The 17,943-nt window shown below is 41.4% G+C and overlaps 1 protein-coding gene across 3 annotated transcripts in view; it reads left to right on the top strand.

Moving 5' to 3' along the window:
• Nucleotides 1-12,818, top strand: part of LGI1 (leucine rich glioma inactivated 1) — a 35,102-nt gene extending 22,284 nt beyond the window's left edge. For 2 of the 3 annotated variants that reach the window (XM_014558362.2, XM_006183652.3), the window contains 4 exons: nt 3,739-3,810; nt 6,369-6,538; nt 6,813-6,977; nt 9,529-12,818. In XM_014558362.2, coding sequence (XP_014413848.1) covers nt 3,739-3,810; nt 6,369-6,538; nt 6,813-6,977; nt 9,529-10,364 — 1,243 coding nt within the window. In that variant the 3' untranslated portion in view covers nt 10,365-12,818. The remainder of the gene's footprint in view (nt 1-3,738; nt 3,811-6,368; nt 6,539-6,812; nt 6,978-9,528) is intronic. The other variant, XM_006183654.3, reaches the window with a different exon arrangement.
• The last annotated feature ends 5,125 nt before the right edge of the window (nt 12,819-17,943 follow it).

Raw genomic sequence — 17,943 nt, 5'->3', positions numbered from 1 at the left:
GTGATTAATTTAAATGTTCACATAATTTATATTTCTCAGAACGGTTTGAATTTTCTGATGACCATGTATTACTTTTGAAATCAGGGAAGAATGAATTAAAAAATAGTTTATGGCCAATGATGACAAAATCTTTAAACACTATGTATTCTGTAACACCCATGAAGTTCCCTTGGGCATCACATAAGTGTCATTGTGGCTAAGGACCATTGGAGGCATGATTGTTTGCATGCGTGTATAAAAATATTTGGGGAAAACTGCTGTTGATCTATACATGTTGTGGAGCACCTATTGTCTGCTCAGCACTGTGGGGGTGCAAAAGACAGATACAGCAGTCCTCAAACTCAGGGTGTCTCTGTGTCCCCCACCAGTCAGGCAGGATGTCCTCATTTCAGCCTTCACAATGACATGAATGTAAAAAGGCCATGCAATATGTGGCTGAGGGGGATCTCTGCCCCAGACTGCCTGGGTTCAAAGCCTGGCTTTACCTGTTAACAGCTGTGGGACATAAGGAAGGTCACTAAGCTTCCTGGTGCCTCCGATTTCTTCTGTGTCGAGTGGAAGTGATAATAATCATCTGAAAAATGGAGGTGGAGGATAATAAGAGACTTAGGAGTACTTAGATCCTCAGGATGTCATGAGATTAAAGGAGTTAATCTGTGCAGAGTGCCTAGAACAGAGCCTGGTATGCAGCAAGCACCATTATGTAGAAATAAACAAAATTTCACTGCCTAACCTCTACTGCTCCTGGATCCAGATTCCAAATGCTGCAGTGTATTTATCTCCTTTAAACATTTTGTATGAAATTAAAATAACTGCACTTGAAGTACCGCACATTCAGTGAGACTCCAGCTCACACTGGGAATCTGCACTGTGGGGAGGCTGGGGGCGCCCCAGATGGCCGTGGGCGATGCTTTCCTAGCAGCAGAGTCCAGCGGCACTGAAACAAACGTGCTGTCTGAACCAGTCTGGTCTGCCTTAGAGAGGAGACTTTCTAGTAGCTTCCATAGTCCCTAATCTGAGGTTTTCTCAGGTAAACCATGAAAACACCAAAGCGGAAGGAATGGCCATCAATTCCGCGGGGAAAGGAATGCTGGACCCTTCTCAGCTAGTCTCAAGGCAGCTAGATTTTCAGTTGGGCAGTTTCCTGGGTGTTTTAAAGAATGTTTCTTAGGTAGACTCTGAATCAGGGCCTAGAGAATGGTGCACTTTCAAGAGCCTTCCTATTGTTTGGGGATTAGTACCACCCTGAGGCTCAGAGGAGAAGGGCACTTTGTGAGCAGTGGGTGCATGTGGTGTGGGGGTGGGGCAATGGTAATTCCTGGGCCTTTCCACTTTCTCCCTAACCCAGTGTCTTGGTGCAAGGGGCCTAGAAGAAGCATTTGCTGCTCTTTCTTTGTCTAGATTGGTGCCCTTCCTCTTATCCACTCCAGCTTGCCCCATTCATTTCTTCATTCATTCAAAAGTATCTTACAATATGCCATGCACCGTGTGTACAGTGGTAAGAAAAACATCCTTCCCATACTCACTAGAAAAAGAAATGAAGAGTGATGAAATGTTTTTCTCAGCCCTCTCACTGCCCTGTCTTCTCTCCTCTCCCAGTCAGCTCTACTCCTCATCAGATACTCAGATACAGCGCATTCCCACCCCCTAGAAAAACCTGCAGTCAAACTCATCGCCTCTTAACACCTCGGGTAGCCGAGGCCTAGAATTCTATTCTTTGGGCAGGAACTCTTAGATTCACCAGGTGCTTAAAAGAACCACGTGGGGCAGCAAGGAAAACATGGTGGCTCTTTCTGTGCAACCCTAGTGGCCCTAGTGATTCAGGACTTGACTCTTTCAACATCTCACTCCCACTGTCCTGTGATCCAGCCTCCTCCAAGCTCGTACCCCCTAGCCAGTTGCACTCTGTGCTGGTTTCTGGGGTAGGGATGTCCACTTTGGAGAAGTTAGCATGAGGACTTTAGGTCATGTTGGGCCAGCAAATCAACTGAGACACTTAACTGGAGAGTGACTCCAGTCTGGTCCAAGATAAAAGGAAATTTCTATTGGACCACCAGTGGGTGAAATGAATTATGGAGACGTTCTCTTGAATAATCTTCAGTAGCAGCACTTTGTTAATACTATCTATGTGGACAGTCACAGCAGTTCATTCATGTGGTCAGTTTTCTAAATGCTGTTTCTTGGGCCATGGCCACACAAAAGCTCTTCTCCTTCCTGCCCACCCCCCAGCTGCCCTTTATTGAGAGTGGTCCAGATGCCAGCTACTATCCTGAGTTCTCTCATTTACTTTATCTAACAATCTTATGAAATGAGGTATTATTCCCTCCACTTAAAAATGAAGAAGCTGAGTCGCAGAGAAGATACACAGCCAAAGTCACAGTGCCAGTAAATAGTGCAGTCAGGATTCAAACCGAGCTCAGAATGGCTCCAAAGCCGCGCCCCTCGCCCAAAATGGACTGTCATTGGGAATGGAACCTTCTGATTCAGTTCCCTTTCTTCCGTTCCAAGGTTCATTGAAAAAAGTTTTCTAATCTAGTGGGAATGTCTAAAACTCAGAAAAACAACATAATTAACTTAAAAATAGGTTTTAAAAGTCTTCCGAATGCTTGCACTTGAGAAATCGCATGTTAATTAGAGGAGGTGGAAAACATAGAAGACTTTTGAGAGTGTTTTGAATGGAATTTGAGAGAATTTTCAAGGGCTTTGGCGGCCGACAGCAAAGGCTCTTTTGTTCCCATTTTCGTTTTCGTTTTTAATGCTTTTGTGAAAATTAAAAACACTTCTAAGAAAAGTATGTAATATGTATATGTATAATACTGGTTAAAAATAGAAAATGATCAGTACCTAGTACCCTTCCCTGGCATACAGCGTCTGCTCCTTGTTATGTACACATTTCTGCAGTGTGGATATTTCCCTTTCCTTGATACTTTCAGGACTGTTTCCTACTCATGAACCTTGATTAGAATCATTCTAGTGAGACATGGAAGAACAAGTAAAAGAGAAGGGGAAAACAGTTCCTGTGACAATAGGGCGAGAACTGGAAGAAAGGGAAAGGAGATGATGATAGAGGACGGATGGAGGCATGGGTATTCATGAGGAAGCTGTCTTCTAAGGAGAAGTGAATAGAGCTAAAAGGGAAAAAAGGTAGAAAAAGGAGGTGTTTACTTTGGAAAGAGAGAAGATGTGCTGGAGGCGGGATGCATTAGACAGGCCCCCAAATTTGAGAGCTGTTGGTATCATCAGTTAGAGGTTGAGCTGCTCTGCGGAGCAAATTTGTGGGGAGAGGGAAGAGAAGGGCAGCCTGAGTGTGAAGGAAGAGAGCACGCTGAGACAGACACTAACCAATTTAGTTAGTCATCACTGGGAGACGTCTGCTAGATGGAACATCTGAGAGTGTGAATCTCATGTTCAGGGCTAAACAGAAAGGCTGATGCCCAGGCATCATTTTGTGACTGGTATTTGGGGGCTGGGGTGGGGCGGGTTGCTAGTTTGTTTGTTTAATACTATAATAATAAAGGGCCATAAATACTGAGTGGGCGTTGAAGCAAAGAGGCTAGGAATTGAAAATACAATAGCAGGAATCTGAGTCAAATCTTAGAAGGGGAAAAAAAAAGTACTACAAGTAATTTAGTAGTCTGGGAAGAACAAAAGAGACTTACAACTAAACTTTATTATAAAATACGTTTCTTTAGTTTATGACTACAGTTTACATCACTCTTTTTTTTTTTTTTTTTCCAGGAGCCTTGCAAACAACAATCTCCAGACTCTCCCAAAAGATATTTTCAAAGGCCTGGATTCTTTAACAAATGTGTAAGAGGACCTAAAACAATCACTGATTCATTAATTAACTTGCAGTAGTTAACAAAGAAGCCTGGTGTTGATTATGAAAATGTTTAATTGGCTTTAAATTAAACGAGAATTTTTAAATTTAAATTTTAAATTGTTTTAAATTTTAAATTTAGTTGGACTAATGTTTGCGTCTCCTATGGTATCTACCACTATATTATGAAAATACAGTCCCAAGCTTTCCTTTGATAAAGTGTGTGTGTGTCTGTATGGGAGAAAGTGATGACAGGGACTTGGAGAAGGGGGAGAGAGGAGGGCTAGATAGAAATTTCAAGATGCCTTTTTTTCACATAAGGTCCAGGAAATTGGGCTACAAAGGAAAACAAAGAAGTCTGGGAAACTGACAGAGTAAAGATGAAAGGTTACACTCATGGGTTGGTCAGTCAACAGAGAAATGGAGCAGGAAGTGGGGGAAGGAAAGAAGTTTGCCTTTTCTCTCCTTAGACTGAACAAAAACTCTAGGCTTAATCCCCAGGAATTTGGCTTAAGCCCCAGGAAGGGAATGAACTTAATTACTTTTGACCCTTTTTCAAACAAACGAGCTTTCAAACTTTGACTTTTAAGTCTCAGAGTGAAAGATCTTTGTAAGGAATTTGTCTATTTTGCAGTAAGCAAAGCAACTAATATATGTCTAACCCTCTCAAAAGCAATTTAGCTTCAATAAGTGCCTTCCAGAACATTAGAAAAGTATTTAAATGTCATAAGGTAGAATACAGGAACCAACAAAAAGGTATACGAAAACAGAGTTCTTATTATTCAGGTACTTCACTATAGAATATATATTCAAAACAACTTTTCTCTGATAACAAAAAAATTGAGTCAAGTATTTTCTCCTAAATCCAGTATTTATCTTCAAATCAGTAAGCTAATGAAAAACTTTCTTTGTTCCTTGTAGTATTCCCCCAGCCCTTCATCCATGCCTATTACCCCAGTTCCTGAAAGATGGTTTATTGCCAAGAGAGTGTCAGAATCAGGACACTTCCAAAGAGTCTCGGACAGACCACAGTTATCCACTCTGGTTCACCATAGCCCAGAAAAGTTGACACTCCTTATTCTGGGTCAGAGTATTCTTGGGATATGAGGTCAGTCCTGGGAATGTCTTGGAAGTTAGATGATATCATTGTAGATATTGGGGATACAGCTTATTTGGGGACCCTCTGGCCCAACCTTGTGTCAGCCAGTACCCCACACTAGCAAAAGAAAAACACTTGAAATTGGCTCAGTTTCTCCAGGGAATCCCACAATGGCTTTGGCTGACATGCCCAATTCAAGAATTATCTGAGTGCAAGGATTCATGCCAACTTGCCTTCTAAGTGGATTTGCTGGTCTTCTTGAATGTATCCTATAAAACACATTTTTAAATGCTTCAACATTAAAAACTGATTCATGTGTTCTGTGAAAAGGAGGCAATACCTATTTTAGGAATTCTCTGTGACCAAGAACGGTTTTAGGAAAGAGAGTTTCTGAACAGAAACAATGCAAATAAACAGAACTTGGTGAGTTGGGATCATATGTGGAAATTTAAACTATGCTGCACAGTTTATTAGGGACATGAGCTATTGTATGTCTGCGTTAATTCGGCTGTGTCGAAGTCACTTCCTATTAAAACTGAATTTGTAGACCATGGAATAGGATCAGGATTAATTACATCTGTGAGGAAGAAGAAAAGCAAATAGCTCACTCAGTTTAATTAAATATGGTACAACAATCACAACATTCTGACTTCTAGACCTGCATTTTCCAATAATAATAGCCACACATGTGGTCACAGAACACTTGAAATGTGTTCCTAGTGTAACTGAGGAACTGAATTTTAAATCCTACTTAATTTTTTAAAACATTAAGTGAAAAACTAAATTTAAATTTAAAACCTGATTCTCTGTTCAACCATTGGAAAACTTTTAAGGATGTTTGGAACAACTTGGGGAACAACAACATGAATCTTTTTTTTTTTCAACTGTAAATTTTATCAAATCTAAATACAAATCAGGAATTTCTGCTGAAATGTTATTGTCCAAATTGAGACATATTGTAAGTATAAAATACATTTTAGACTTCAAAGACCTTAGTATAAAAAGAGAATGTAAAATATCTGATTAGTAATTTTCATATTGGCTACATGTCAAAATGATAAAATTATGTATTGGGTTACATAATATAAGCTATAAAAATAAATTCACCTGTTTCTTTTTACTTTTTTAATGTGTCTGTAGGAAACTCTAAATTATATATGTGGTTCACATTATATTTTTGTGGGCAGCACAGCTCTAGACTGAGGTACGTTTGAATCCAAAACACATGAGGTTCCATTATGAGTTTCCATTGACTGGAGGAGCCAACAAGAGTGCACTGCGCTAATTCTCTGAGCCCAAAGAGAACGGTCAGTCAGGTTCAAGGTGGAATGTGGGGCATGATATAAAGCTAGGTGAGGCCATTCTGCCCATGTTAATTGCTGAAGTAAAAGTCATGCCTGTGAAGGAAGGATCCTCGTATATCAAAAGCAGCTGAAGTTTGTCTTTCAGGGACCTGAGAGGTAATTCATTTAATTGCGACTGTAAACTGAAGTGGCTAGTGGAATGGCTTGGCCACACCAATGCAACTGTTGAGGACATCTATTGTGAAGGCCCCCCCGAATACAAGAAGCGCAAAATCAACAGTCTCTCCCCCAAGGATTTTGATTGCATCATTACAGGTAACGTATTCCAAGTCATTCCACCTCAAAAAATTAAAATAAGGGCTACTTTTTTGCACATGCAAGAACCGATATTTTTTATATCTTAAAAACTAACTGAACAATTCAACTTTAAAAATATTATGAACCATTAAAATTTCTCATGTTTAAAAGCAAAGTATAATTGCCATTTCACTGTTTCTCTAGAATAAATGTATTTCTTATGGACATTTGAGATCTGGCCAAGGAATGAGGCATGAGCACAGTTACTTATCATCATTTTCCATTTTTGCAGAATTTGCAAAGTCTCAAGACCTGCCTTATCAATCACTGTCCATAGACACTTTTTCTTATATGAATGATGAGTATGTAGTCATCGCTCAGCCTTTTACTGGAAAGTGCATTTTCCTTGAATGGGACCATGTAGAAAAGACCTTCCGGAATTATGATAACATTACAGGTAAGAAAAGCCTGATCGTATTTTGAGTGGAAAGTTAAGCTACTTGGGCCAAGGGAAAAGGAATCTTTTCCAGTAGGAAAAGAAGAGTAATATTGGGGAATGCTTTAGACAGAGTCATCTGAATCCCAATTCTACAATTTACTGAGTACCTGGGATTGTTCCCTAAACCTTAATTTCCTCACTTGTAAAATGGGAATAATAATACCTAACTTGCAGGGTTATTAGTAAATAATGAGATCACACATTTAAGAAACTTAGCATAGGACCTAGCTTAGTAAATATGCAATAGAAGGTGGGTTGTTTTTCTTCGAAGAAGAAGTATTGGATTAGGAACTATGAGTTCTAATCTAGGTTCAGCTACAAGCTAAGAGGTCAAGCCACTCACCCTCACTGGGCCCCTGCTTTCCTTAACTATAAAGTAAGAAAGAAAGTTATTTTAGATCAATGAGTCTCAAACTTTTTTGCAAAAACATTACTTTTGCAAAATGTATCCCTTGTGACATAAAGGGTTTTGTGGTCCAATAAACTTGTGAACCATATCTCCCTCTTAGAGATTCATCATAATACATATTAGAGGCCCTGAGCCATCTTGCCGTGAGGAAACAAACCACTTTCTAGTATTTTTTGCATTTAATTTTACCATGGAAATCTTCTTTTTTTTCCCATGAAAACTTTTACTTAGGTGATATCTTAAGTTCCTTCTCATTTCAACAACTTTTAAATGTTTAAATCACAAATTATAACCTCTGAAATACCTTTATATCATCTTTAGCTTCTAAATACCTTTAAATCTGCTCCTAAGAGCACTCACACATCCCCATAAAAGGTCACCCATTAGACAAAGCTGGGACGGTTAAATTTGGATTTAGTTGGTGGTTATCAGCCCCATCGTTCAAAGGATCCAGACAGGTTTGGGAGACAGAGGTGCCCAGATGAAGGAATCTCCTACAAACTGCGGCCCTCCCAGAATCCTCTTTCCTTTTCCAGGGGGAAGGCTGTGTTCCCCCTTCTCCCTAAGCCCCACCAGTTTTCCAGTGGATTGCAGCAGGGCTTTGTGCAATCTACACCAGGCTCTTCTTATGTGTGTACAGTCTGTCAATTGCTTTGAATGAATCTTTAGATGAGTACTTGAAAGAAAAAATGAATCATATATTTGCAGACTTTCATAGGGCATCATCTAGTCTAGGATGACAAATATATGTTACACAGACAGTCACTATCCCCTCCCTCACCCCAGACAGACATCGCTAATCTATCATGGTGTTCTTCCTTGCAGAGAACAGAATCTTCCTCAACACAGTTCTCTAGGCAGTCACAATCAATCAGTCAATCAATACTGCTTCCTGGCTGATAACTAGTGGTCATCTCTGATCTAGTACCAACCCTCAGTGCACAGAAGAGAACGCTGAAACCCAAAGAAGTTAAATGATTTTCCCAAGGTCACAGAATCAGCTGAGCCCTGAAAAGGGTCACAAATAAGATAATGCCTGTGGATAGAGCCAATTAATAGAAGGAGTTAATGCAGAACTCACTGCCTTGGAGCCTTTAAAGCTGCTGTCAGAAGACATGGGGTCAGATTTGCCCTGCTCTCTCTACATTTCCTAGAGCCAAGCTCCCTATAGGAGATCAGAATCTATTGGTAAATGTTGAACACTTACCAAAGGATGCCCAGCTAGGCCACTGACAGACCCCCTCATATTGTCTTCCAAGATTTCCCAAAGTGACTTTCACGAGCAATACCCACAACGGGTACCCCTCTTTCACTTTTCTCATGGGTGCCTCTTCCTTGTCTTCTGCCACCAGTGACCTAAAGCTTCAGAAAAATCACAAGTAGTGTCTCTTTCCTATCTCAGGGGAAAGTCAGTTTATTCTAGAGCAAGAAGCAGTTCATACCTAGAGCAAACCAGTAACAAGTCGAGGCTGGACTGCCCCAGCTACCACTCAGGACTTTATGGGGTTGTTCTAGAACTTCGTGAAATCCTAATCTAAGCTGGAAGCTCTGGAACAGCTAACTCCTCATGCCAGATTGAGTTAAGAGCATAGAGAGGCTGGTAGGCTTGGGTTTGAATCTCAACCCTGCCTCCTCCCAGCAGCACCAAACCTCCTTGAGCTTCATTCTGCTCAACTGAAAAAGGGAGGGTGATAATATTTAGCCCTTAAGGTTGTTGAGAAGTTTTATGAGATGATTTGGCAAAGCACATAGTAAGTGCTCAATAAACGGCAATGCTCACTGGAATTACTATGATTAACTCATTATGTGTTAGGGAAAGCAATGCTTTCCTTCCTTACGAAGTGAGAGAAAACTCAGGCTGCGGCCGTGTGCCCTGAACACCTAGTGCAGGTTGGATGTGATGTGACAACTCAGTTGTTGGTAACAAGGTGCCATGAGGCACAAGGCACAGAAAGATCCTGTTGCCATTGGACCTTGGAAATTGGCCTTGCCTAATTAACCAGGCTGATTTTGGTGGCAGTTGCATGGCCTCAGCCTGTGGGTTTACATGCTCCAAAAGAAGATGGCTGTCCACCTAATCTCTCCTTTGTCTTTTCCCAGGCACGTCCACTGTAGTGTGCAAGCCTATAGTCATTGAAACTCAGCTCTATGTTATTGTGGCCCAGCTGTTTGGCGGCTCTCACATCTATAAGCGAGACAGTTTTGCAAATAAATTCATAAAAATCCAGGACATTGAAATTCTCAAAATCCGAAAACCTAATGATATTGAAACATTCAAGATTGAAAACAACTGGTACTTTGTTGTTGCTGACAGTTCAAAAGCTGGTTTTACTACCATTTATAAATGGAATGGAAATGGATTCTACTCCCATCAATCCTTACATGCGTGGTACAGGGATACTGATGTGGAATACTTAGAAATAGCCAGAACACCTCAGGCACTCAGAACGCCTCATTTAATCCTGTCCAGTAGTTCCCAGCGTCCTGTAATTTATCAGTGGAACAAAGCAATACAATTATTCACTAATCAAACTGACATCCCTAACATGGAGGATGTGTATGCCGTTAAGCACTTCTCAGTGAAAGGTGATGTGTACATTTGCTTGACAAGATTCATTGGTGATTCTAAAGTAATGAAATGGGGAGGCTCCTCATTTCAGGATATTCAAAGGATGCCTTCGCGAGGATCCATGGTGTTCCAGCCTCTTCAGATAAATAACTATCAATATGCAATTCTCGGAAGTGATTATTCCTTTACTCAAGTGTATAACTGGGATGCAGAGAAAGCCAAATTTGTGAAATTTCAGGAATTAAATGTTCAGGCACCAAGATCATTCACACACGTGTCCATTAATAAGCGCAATTTTCTTTTTGCTTCCAGTTTTAAGGGAAACACACAGATTTACAAACATGTCATAGTTGACTTAAGCGCATGACACACCAAATTCTCTGGCTGCCATCAGAAACTTTCTACAGTACATGATCCGGATGAACTCAATGCATGATGACTCTTCTTATCACACTTGCAAAGGAATGCCTTTCAAACATTGAGACTGCTAGAACCAAGCACTACCAGTATCTCCATCCTTAACCGTCCAGTCCAGTGGTGTGGGAAGTTACCTTTTATAAGACAAAATTGAATTGTGTAACTGTTCTTTGCAGTAAAGATGTGTAAATAAGTGTTTAATGGTATCTGTTACTCCAAAAAAGAAATATTAATATGTACTTTTCCATTTATTTATTCATGTGTTCAGAAACAACTGCCAAATAAAATGTTTACATTTTCTTTCATATCCCAAAGGTAATTATTTACAGGAGTTATTTTATTCTTGGTGATGATATGTTGAGGAAATAGTTTTATATAATAGGGTTGTATTTGGATCAAGAATGTGTGGTGTGAATAATGAGTGAAGTGAACACTGATATTGATTACCCATCATTTATTAACAGGTTGATCAGCTGATTTTGAACATTCAAAGGGCATGGCTCTTAGGAACACTTTGAGGTGAACTGGTGACAGATTAAAAGAAGGGAAGAGAAATTTTCCTATTACAAGAAGGCTAATTTAAAATAAAGAACAGTTAAGCCCATCCTTTCCTATCTGATAGCTTCAGCTGAAAACTTCATTCAGACAACTTGTAGAAGAAGCTAAAGTCAAGATTTTGGATTTTAAAAACCCTATTCAGGGACTTTCTAAATGTCTGACTCTAGAATTCTCTGACAGCTGATAGAAATTGTAACCTTAAAGCACTTCCTCAAATGTATCTGAGATGAAGGCCTCTTCTCTGATCAAGGATGCTTCGCTTCTAGATAGCAGTTCTGACATGTTACTGACATGCTGCTGAGTGCCCAGCGGGCTCACATCTGATGTCTTAAATCTCTGACCCTGGATCACATGGTAGTTAGCACTTAGCACAATGCCTGTGATGGAGCAGGCTCTCAAAAACTGCTTTTGAAGATGCGTATGTGTCCTCCTGTTACAAACTTAATAATAAACTTCATGAGGTCCATTATCTAATCAGTCCTATTTATTGAGTACCTGTTAAGAACGAGGTATCGTTCCTCTGATTTGGGGAGGAAAACTAAGGAAGAATAGGGCGTGGTCCTTGACCTGTGGGGCCTTAGAAGTCTAATAGGGGGGACTGGACACAAAAAATGACAGTGTAAGCAGTGAGTGCCAAATATCACCTGAACATTCCTATTTTAAGTATCATGGGAGTATCAAAGATGACTTCCTGGAAGAAGTGGTCCTTGTTTGAACTTAAAGGGAAGATGTGATTTCAAAAGGGGATCATGGTAGAGAAGATATTCTTGGCACGATTTGGTTCTGTGTGCTGCCTTCAAGGAGGGGATTAGAGCTTCCTCCAGCTCATTGCTCCAAAGACACTCTTGCCAAATCACTACAGGGTGGGAGCAGGTGGGACAGACAGCAACCCAACTGGCAGCACATATCTGGCGAACCTGAGGCATCAAAGGTACACCCAATAGCTTCATGGTCTCTGGAAAGCAACACCTTGGGGAGTTATGCAGAGGAACCAGATTCCTTTACCACATGGGGAAGGTATTAACTCCTACATCAGGATTATGGGGGACAAGAAGACTACTTGACCACTCATGATCCTGCATGTGGGGAGAACTGGCCTTTGAATGTCTGACTTTCTTTCTTCCCTTTTCCTATAAGCAGCATATATGTGTTGGAGAACATCTGCTTGGTACAGATTGCATTTAAGTCCAGCCCTGCCATGTACTGGCTTTGTCCACAGGCAAGTTACATAACCTCTCTGAGCCTCAGTTTCTTCATCAGGAAAGGGACAGTAATGCCTACTCCAAGGACAGTAGAAGGATTAAATGAGACAATGCACCTTTGGTGGATTGAATTTTCCGAATATGGCCACAATATCTCCCACACTACGTGCTCTATGAGAACCTGTCCTCACCCCATCAAGAGAAAGCACTTAATTTCTCAGCCTTCAATCCGGATGGGCTTGTAATCACAATAGAATGTGGTGGAAATGATGCAGTTTGACTTTTGAGGCTAAGTCATAAACAAGATGAAGCTTCTGCCTTGTGAAACTGGGACAATCACTTTTGGAGGCCTGAGCTGCTACACAGAAAGTCCTACCAGCCTGAGGCCACCACTCAGAGGAAGCCCAAACTTGGATCAACAGCCCGAGCTGAGGTCCCAGCCAACAGCCACATCAACCACCAGTCCTGTGAGTGAAGATGCCTCCAGGTGACTCCAGCCCACGGCAGTCAAGCCACCACCAGCCATCAATCTTCCCAACTGAGGCTCCGGACATTGTGGAGCAGAGACAAGCCATCCCTATGATGCCCTGTCCGAATTCCTGACCCATAGAACCTATGAGCACAATAAAATGATTGTCTTAAAAGGCCAAGTTTTGGGGTGATTTGTTACACCGACGCAGTGATCAGAATAATATACGAAGTGCTTAACACAGAACTAGCACACATTAGCACTCACCAAGTGCTGGCTGTTACTAATGGGCTCCACGCCCAGAAAATTACATGTTTTGGGGCCATGTTCTACCTTATTGCCTTAATGTAATTCACCGTTACTTCATTTTTAAAGGATATCGCCTGTTTTCAATAGGTTAACAGTGTTCCTACTCTGTGCCAGCTGGGCAGTCTGCTGACTTCAGGGATGCAGAGATTATGGGTCTAGATTCTGTCCCGTTTTCATGCAGGCATTGAATATTTAAGTTAACAAACCAACTATCTAATTTACTTTGAACCTGAGACTCAAGAGATGTGAAGTGAGTTGGATGAGGCGGGATAAAATCCAAGCTTTCTGACACTCAGCCCAGTCCTTTCTCCATCACGTGGTGCTGCCTTTCAAAATCTCACCCTCCAGTTGGAACCTGGGATTGCAGATGGGGAGAGAGGTGAGGAGTGAGGAGGCTGACCAAGAAAGTAAATTCAAGAAAGGCTGGAAAAGAGGACATAACGATAGGGTCCACTTTTGCGGGAACTGACCAGCCTTTTCTGAGAGTTGCCCTCTCTCCCTGTACCCTGCATCTACTCTACACTATGCCACTCAGCCCCCTTTCGAGCTATAAATGATTAGACCTGAAGTGAACCCCCAATCCACGTGTTCAACCCAGAAGCTGCGCTGGGCTCAGCCTGAGCCAATCCATTCTCCCTCCTGGATATTTGGGATCAGGACAGCAGAGGCTGGGCCAATTATTCAGAGTCACCATACTTGTAAGGTGATAATCCTAAATCAGGTTGCCTCAAAGCAATGGGAATTACTGAAAGAGTGCCCTCAGTTAAGGGAGAGAGAGCAGCATAGAGTAGGGGAAGATGCTGTGCAAAGATATCCTTTCAGGAGAAGTCCAACTTTGGCGTGACCCCACAGGGATCTCTAGGGCACGAATCGTACCACAGAGTGTTCCTGCTTGCAGCAAGGGTGGTGAACACTTCTATGCTTCATATGATCAGTCATTGACTAAAGAGCATGGGGCATAACCTCTCAGGTATCTCCAGCTGAGAAGGTTCCAGATGGCTAAGGGCAATCCTCCAGAGAAGGGTACCAACATGAGCTGTCATTAATCAACACCCACGCTGCAGGATGGATGCACCAACCCAGCAAAGGGCATCAGGGTGGGCAACTGAAGCATACTCTACAGCGATGGTGACTGAGGTGCTGCTGCATTCTGGAACAGCCATGATGGTCCACATACCAGGAGAGCAGAGAAGTCTGGTCCAAAAGACAGTGAAGCAGAAACTCCAAAAGAAGCAGAGGTGAGAAACTACATAGTCTAAAGGGGAGAGGGAGGGAGAGAAAAGAGAGGGAGGGAAGAAGAGAGACAAGGTGTAAGAAAAGGGACCAAGAGGGAGGGGAAGAGGGAGAGTAAAAAGGAGGGGAGGAGGGAGAGTGGGAAGATGACTGGGAAGCATGGTGTCCCAGGTTGGGTCACCTGAGAACCAGACTCTTAGAAGTGGAAGTACATTTATTAGGTAGCACCTTTGAGATCAACACCTGCAGAGGAGAAGGAATTAGAATCTGGCAAAGAGAGCAGCTGAACTGTGAGGCGGTTCTAATAAAAGCAATCCAGGCCCAGGAAGACCTACAATGGCCCTACAAAGTCCTGAAGGTGAAGTTCAAATTTGGCCCACTTCTCCTTCCACTAAAGCATCCACTTCAACCACCCACCTATCTTCCACACAACTGCCAGTCCCTGTCCACCTAAGCACTTACATGCAGAGAGAATGTTGTGTAAAAAATAGCTCTTCAAAGTTCTGTCTGGCTTTTGTGCTCATAAAAAGCCAGATATTCCTGAATGATAAAATGAAGCAATTCTCCCACGTCTCTGTCAGCAGTCATATTAAGTGATATGTGTCATTATTTTTTAAGTATATTATGTTGTTTGTTTGTTTGTTTTTTCTGAAGGAAGACAGAATCAAGTTCAAGAGGGGTTTATTATATTGAGTCTATGTGACTTTGGCCAAGTTTCCTCAGTTAGTGAGAAGTCATTCTCCACTACTCGTGGTCCAGTGAGGAAAAGCATAAGCCCTCTTCCTGTCTCCAAACCCTGTCCGCTCTCACTGGGTGTATCAGAATTATCCATGGGGATATTTCCAAATACACATGACCATTCATTTATTCACCCCAAGTTCTGATCCCTGAGGAGGTATAGTGGTTAGGATTCTTTTGGTTGTCAGTTGCTGAAATCCAGCTGAACTAGTTTAAACATAAAAATGCATCTAGCTTCAGAAATAACTGGACCAGATATTCAGATGCTATTTTCATAAATCTGTCTTTCTCTGACTCTTGGTTCTATTTTCCTCGATGTTGACTTCTTCCTAAGTCAGTCCTTTCATGGTGGAGAGACTCCCACCAGCGGCTCCAACACTGTGTCTTGCCAGTTGAGGCGTGCCCTTTAGCAAGACCTCTTTCTCAGTAGTTCTAGCAAAAGTGGGGGCTGGTGTTCATTGGCCCAGTGCCCATGCCTGAAGTAATGGCTTCAGCTAAAGACAGAGTGCCCAGATTGGCCAAGCTTGGGCCACGTGCCACCCTAGAATCCACAGGTGAGAACCACAGGGAATGAGAGTGAAGTAAGGGTGCTTCCCTAAAGTAAAATTAAAGTGCTATTAGAAAGAAGGAAAGGATGCCAGACAGGCAAAACAACAAAAGTCATCAGCAGGAGGTGTGCTCTCTACTGAGAACCTCTACATAGAGATACAGAGTTTCCAGAGGAGAGGCCACACCCTCAGATGTGTCTAGAATCCCTTCACTAAAAGGTTTCAGGGAGCCCTTCTTATTTTGTGAAACTTGACAAAATATAACCTCCCATCTTTGTCTATTATTCGTGGAGATTCATTGTTACAATTTCTCTATACATTTTAAATGGTGTTCTCTTAAATACTCTGTTTTAAAATATTTAAGCTGATACCCTTTGTTTCAAAATGGTGTTTTCCCAAGTGAAGTTAAGCTGTCAATTCTGATCCAGTGGCCATGCATGCTTGGGGGATGAGACCAAGTGTTCCTCGATCACCTTCTGTTCTCCTGGATACGCTACCATTTCGGATCAATCCCCATCTGGCAAGGGAAGCCATCTCCTTGCTTGAATCACCTGGAGGTTGGCTTTGCAGATGAAAATCTTAGAAGTTCCTTGGTGGTCCAGGACTTTCCCTGTCTAAGCTTTCCCACAGGTATCTAGTCATTTATTAGTTGTAAGTTATCATGAGCCAGTCTTGGCAGAGAGCAGAACATACAGCACTGACTTCTGTTAATAATGGTTCCCCAATTGGAGTGTCCCCCAGAATCACCCAGAAAGCCAATTAACTATACAGATTCTGAGACCTTCACCTCAAATTCACTGACACTAAATCTTCAAAGAATGGGACCCAGGAATTTTTATTTTTAAACATCCCTTAGGTGATTCTGAGTTGATAGCCCATTACCAGTCCCCACTAACTGGGATTGGGGGCCCTGCTCTAAATAACCACATTGGGCTGATCAGTGGCTTGTCAAGAGCCCTAAACCTATGGTCACAATAGTTGGCCTTTAAAAACTCTGTAACATGCTGGCCTTAAATATTACCCTGGGTAAGACATTTAAGTTTCTTTCAGCTTCAATTTCTCTAACTTATTGGAACTGGATCTGGTCATCCTAAAGGTCCTTCCAGCTCTGAAGATTCTGTAACTCTCTGTTATAATGGGAAAAAAATTAGCTTGGAAGTTTAGAGATCTTGGCCCAGTGTCATCACCTTTATTGTTTTGTGACCTTCAGGAGTCATTTTCATTCTCTGGGCCACAATTTCCTTTTTTTAAAAGATGAGTTAATTGGAGTATATGAGTTCTTTATTTTTATAATTTAAAATAGCCCTAAGATAACAATTAAGCCTTAGATACTGCTTTAGAATAATCTGTTGAGATGTACAGTATGAACAAGCTGAGGATGATCACAGTTTCCTGTTGATCTGGATTTGCTGGGTTGAGGATCTGCAAGCAGCATTTGGTATGTTCGTGTTTAATGGATATGACATTTCACTGAGCCAAATGGGAATGGAGTATTTTTAGCACAGAATTCATCAAGGTTTAGTAAAGAGGGCTTGTTCTCTGAATGGAGTGTGAAAAAGCAGAGACGCTATTTTTAAAACCAAACATAAAGGCTCCTTCCTCTCCACTATCACAAAATGGTCATATGTGCACTTGTTTTCACCACAAAGCTTCAAGAACATACTCCTTTCTGTGTCTCCTATAAGGCAATATTCCATCTAGCACAATAACTGTGCTGGCTCACACACATTCCTCCTGTATGGTCATTGCCTGTGAACTTATGTTAAATAGGCTAAAAACACAGTTAATCACCGAAGGCAATAATAATAGCTCCCACCTATTGAGCATTTACTATGTGCAGGACACATGCTGAATGTTTTACGCATATTTAAGTCATTCAAACCTTGTGACAATACTCCTACCATCACTATATTCTAGAGAAGGGACTGAAGTTCAGAGAGGTTCAGAAGTCTGCCTAAGGCATGTAGCTAGTAAATAGCAGAGCTAGGATTCAAATCCAGGTCTGTCTTTCACAGATACAGAAAATAAACTTGTGTTTACCAAAGGGGAGAGGGAAGCAGGGAGGGGAAAATGAGGGGTATGGGATTGAGAGATACAAACTACTATGTATAAAATAGATAAGTAACAATGATGTACTATATAGCACAGGGAATTATAGCCATTATCTTGTAATAATGTATAATGCAAAAATCTGCAAAAATACTAAATCAGTATTCTATATATACTTGAAACTAACACAATATTGTAAATCAACCATACTTCGTTTTTAAAAAATCTAGGTTTGTCTGAAATCAGAGCCCTAGTGATTGACAACTAAATTGCATCAATTTTATCAGTCAGGATAGGCTGGGGTATATGGTAACCCTTTGGTAGAGCTCAAATATTACTGGCTTAAAATAATAAAGCCTTCTTTTTTATTCATGCAACTGAGAGCACTGTTCCAAGTCACCATAATCTTCATATACTGATGCA

This window comes from Camelus ferus, chromosome 11, assembly GCF_009834535.1.
Source record: "Camelus ferus isolate YT-003-E chromosome 11, BCGSAC_Cfer_1.0, whole genome shotgun sequence".
Classification (NCBI taxonomy): Eukaryota; Metazoa; Chordata; class Mammalia; order Artiodactyla; family Camelidae; genus Camelus; species Camelus ferus.
The sequence above is the reverse complement of the archived record's forward strand: the minus strand, read 5'-3'. Positions and strand labels throughout refer to the sequence as shown.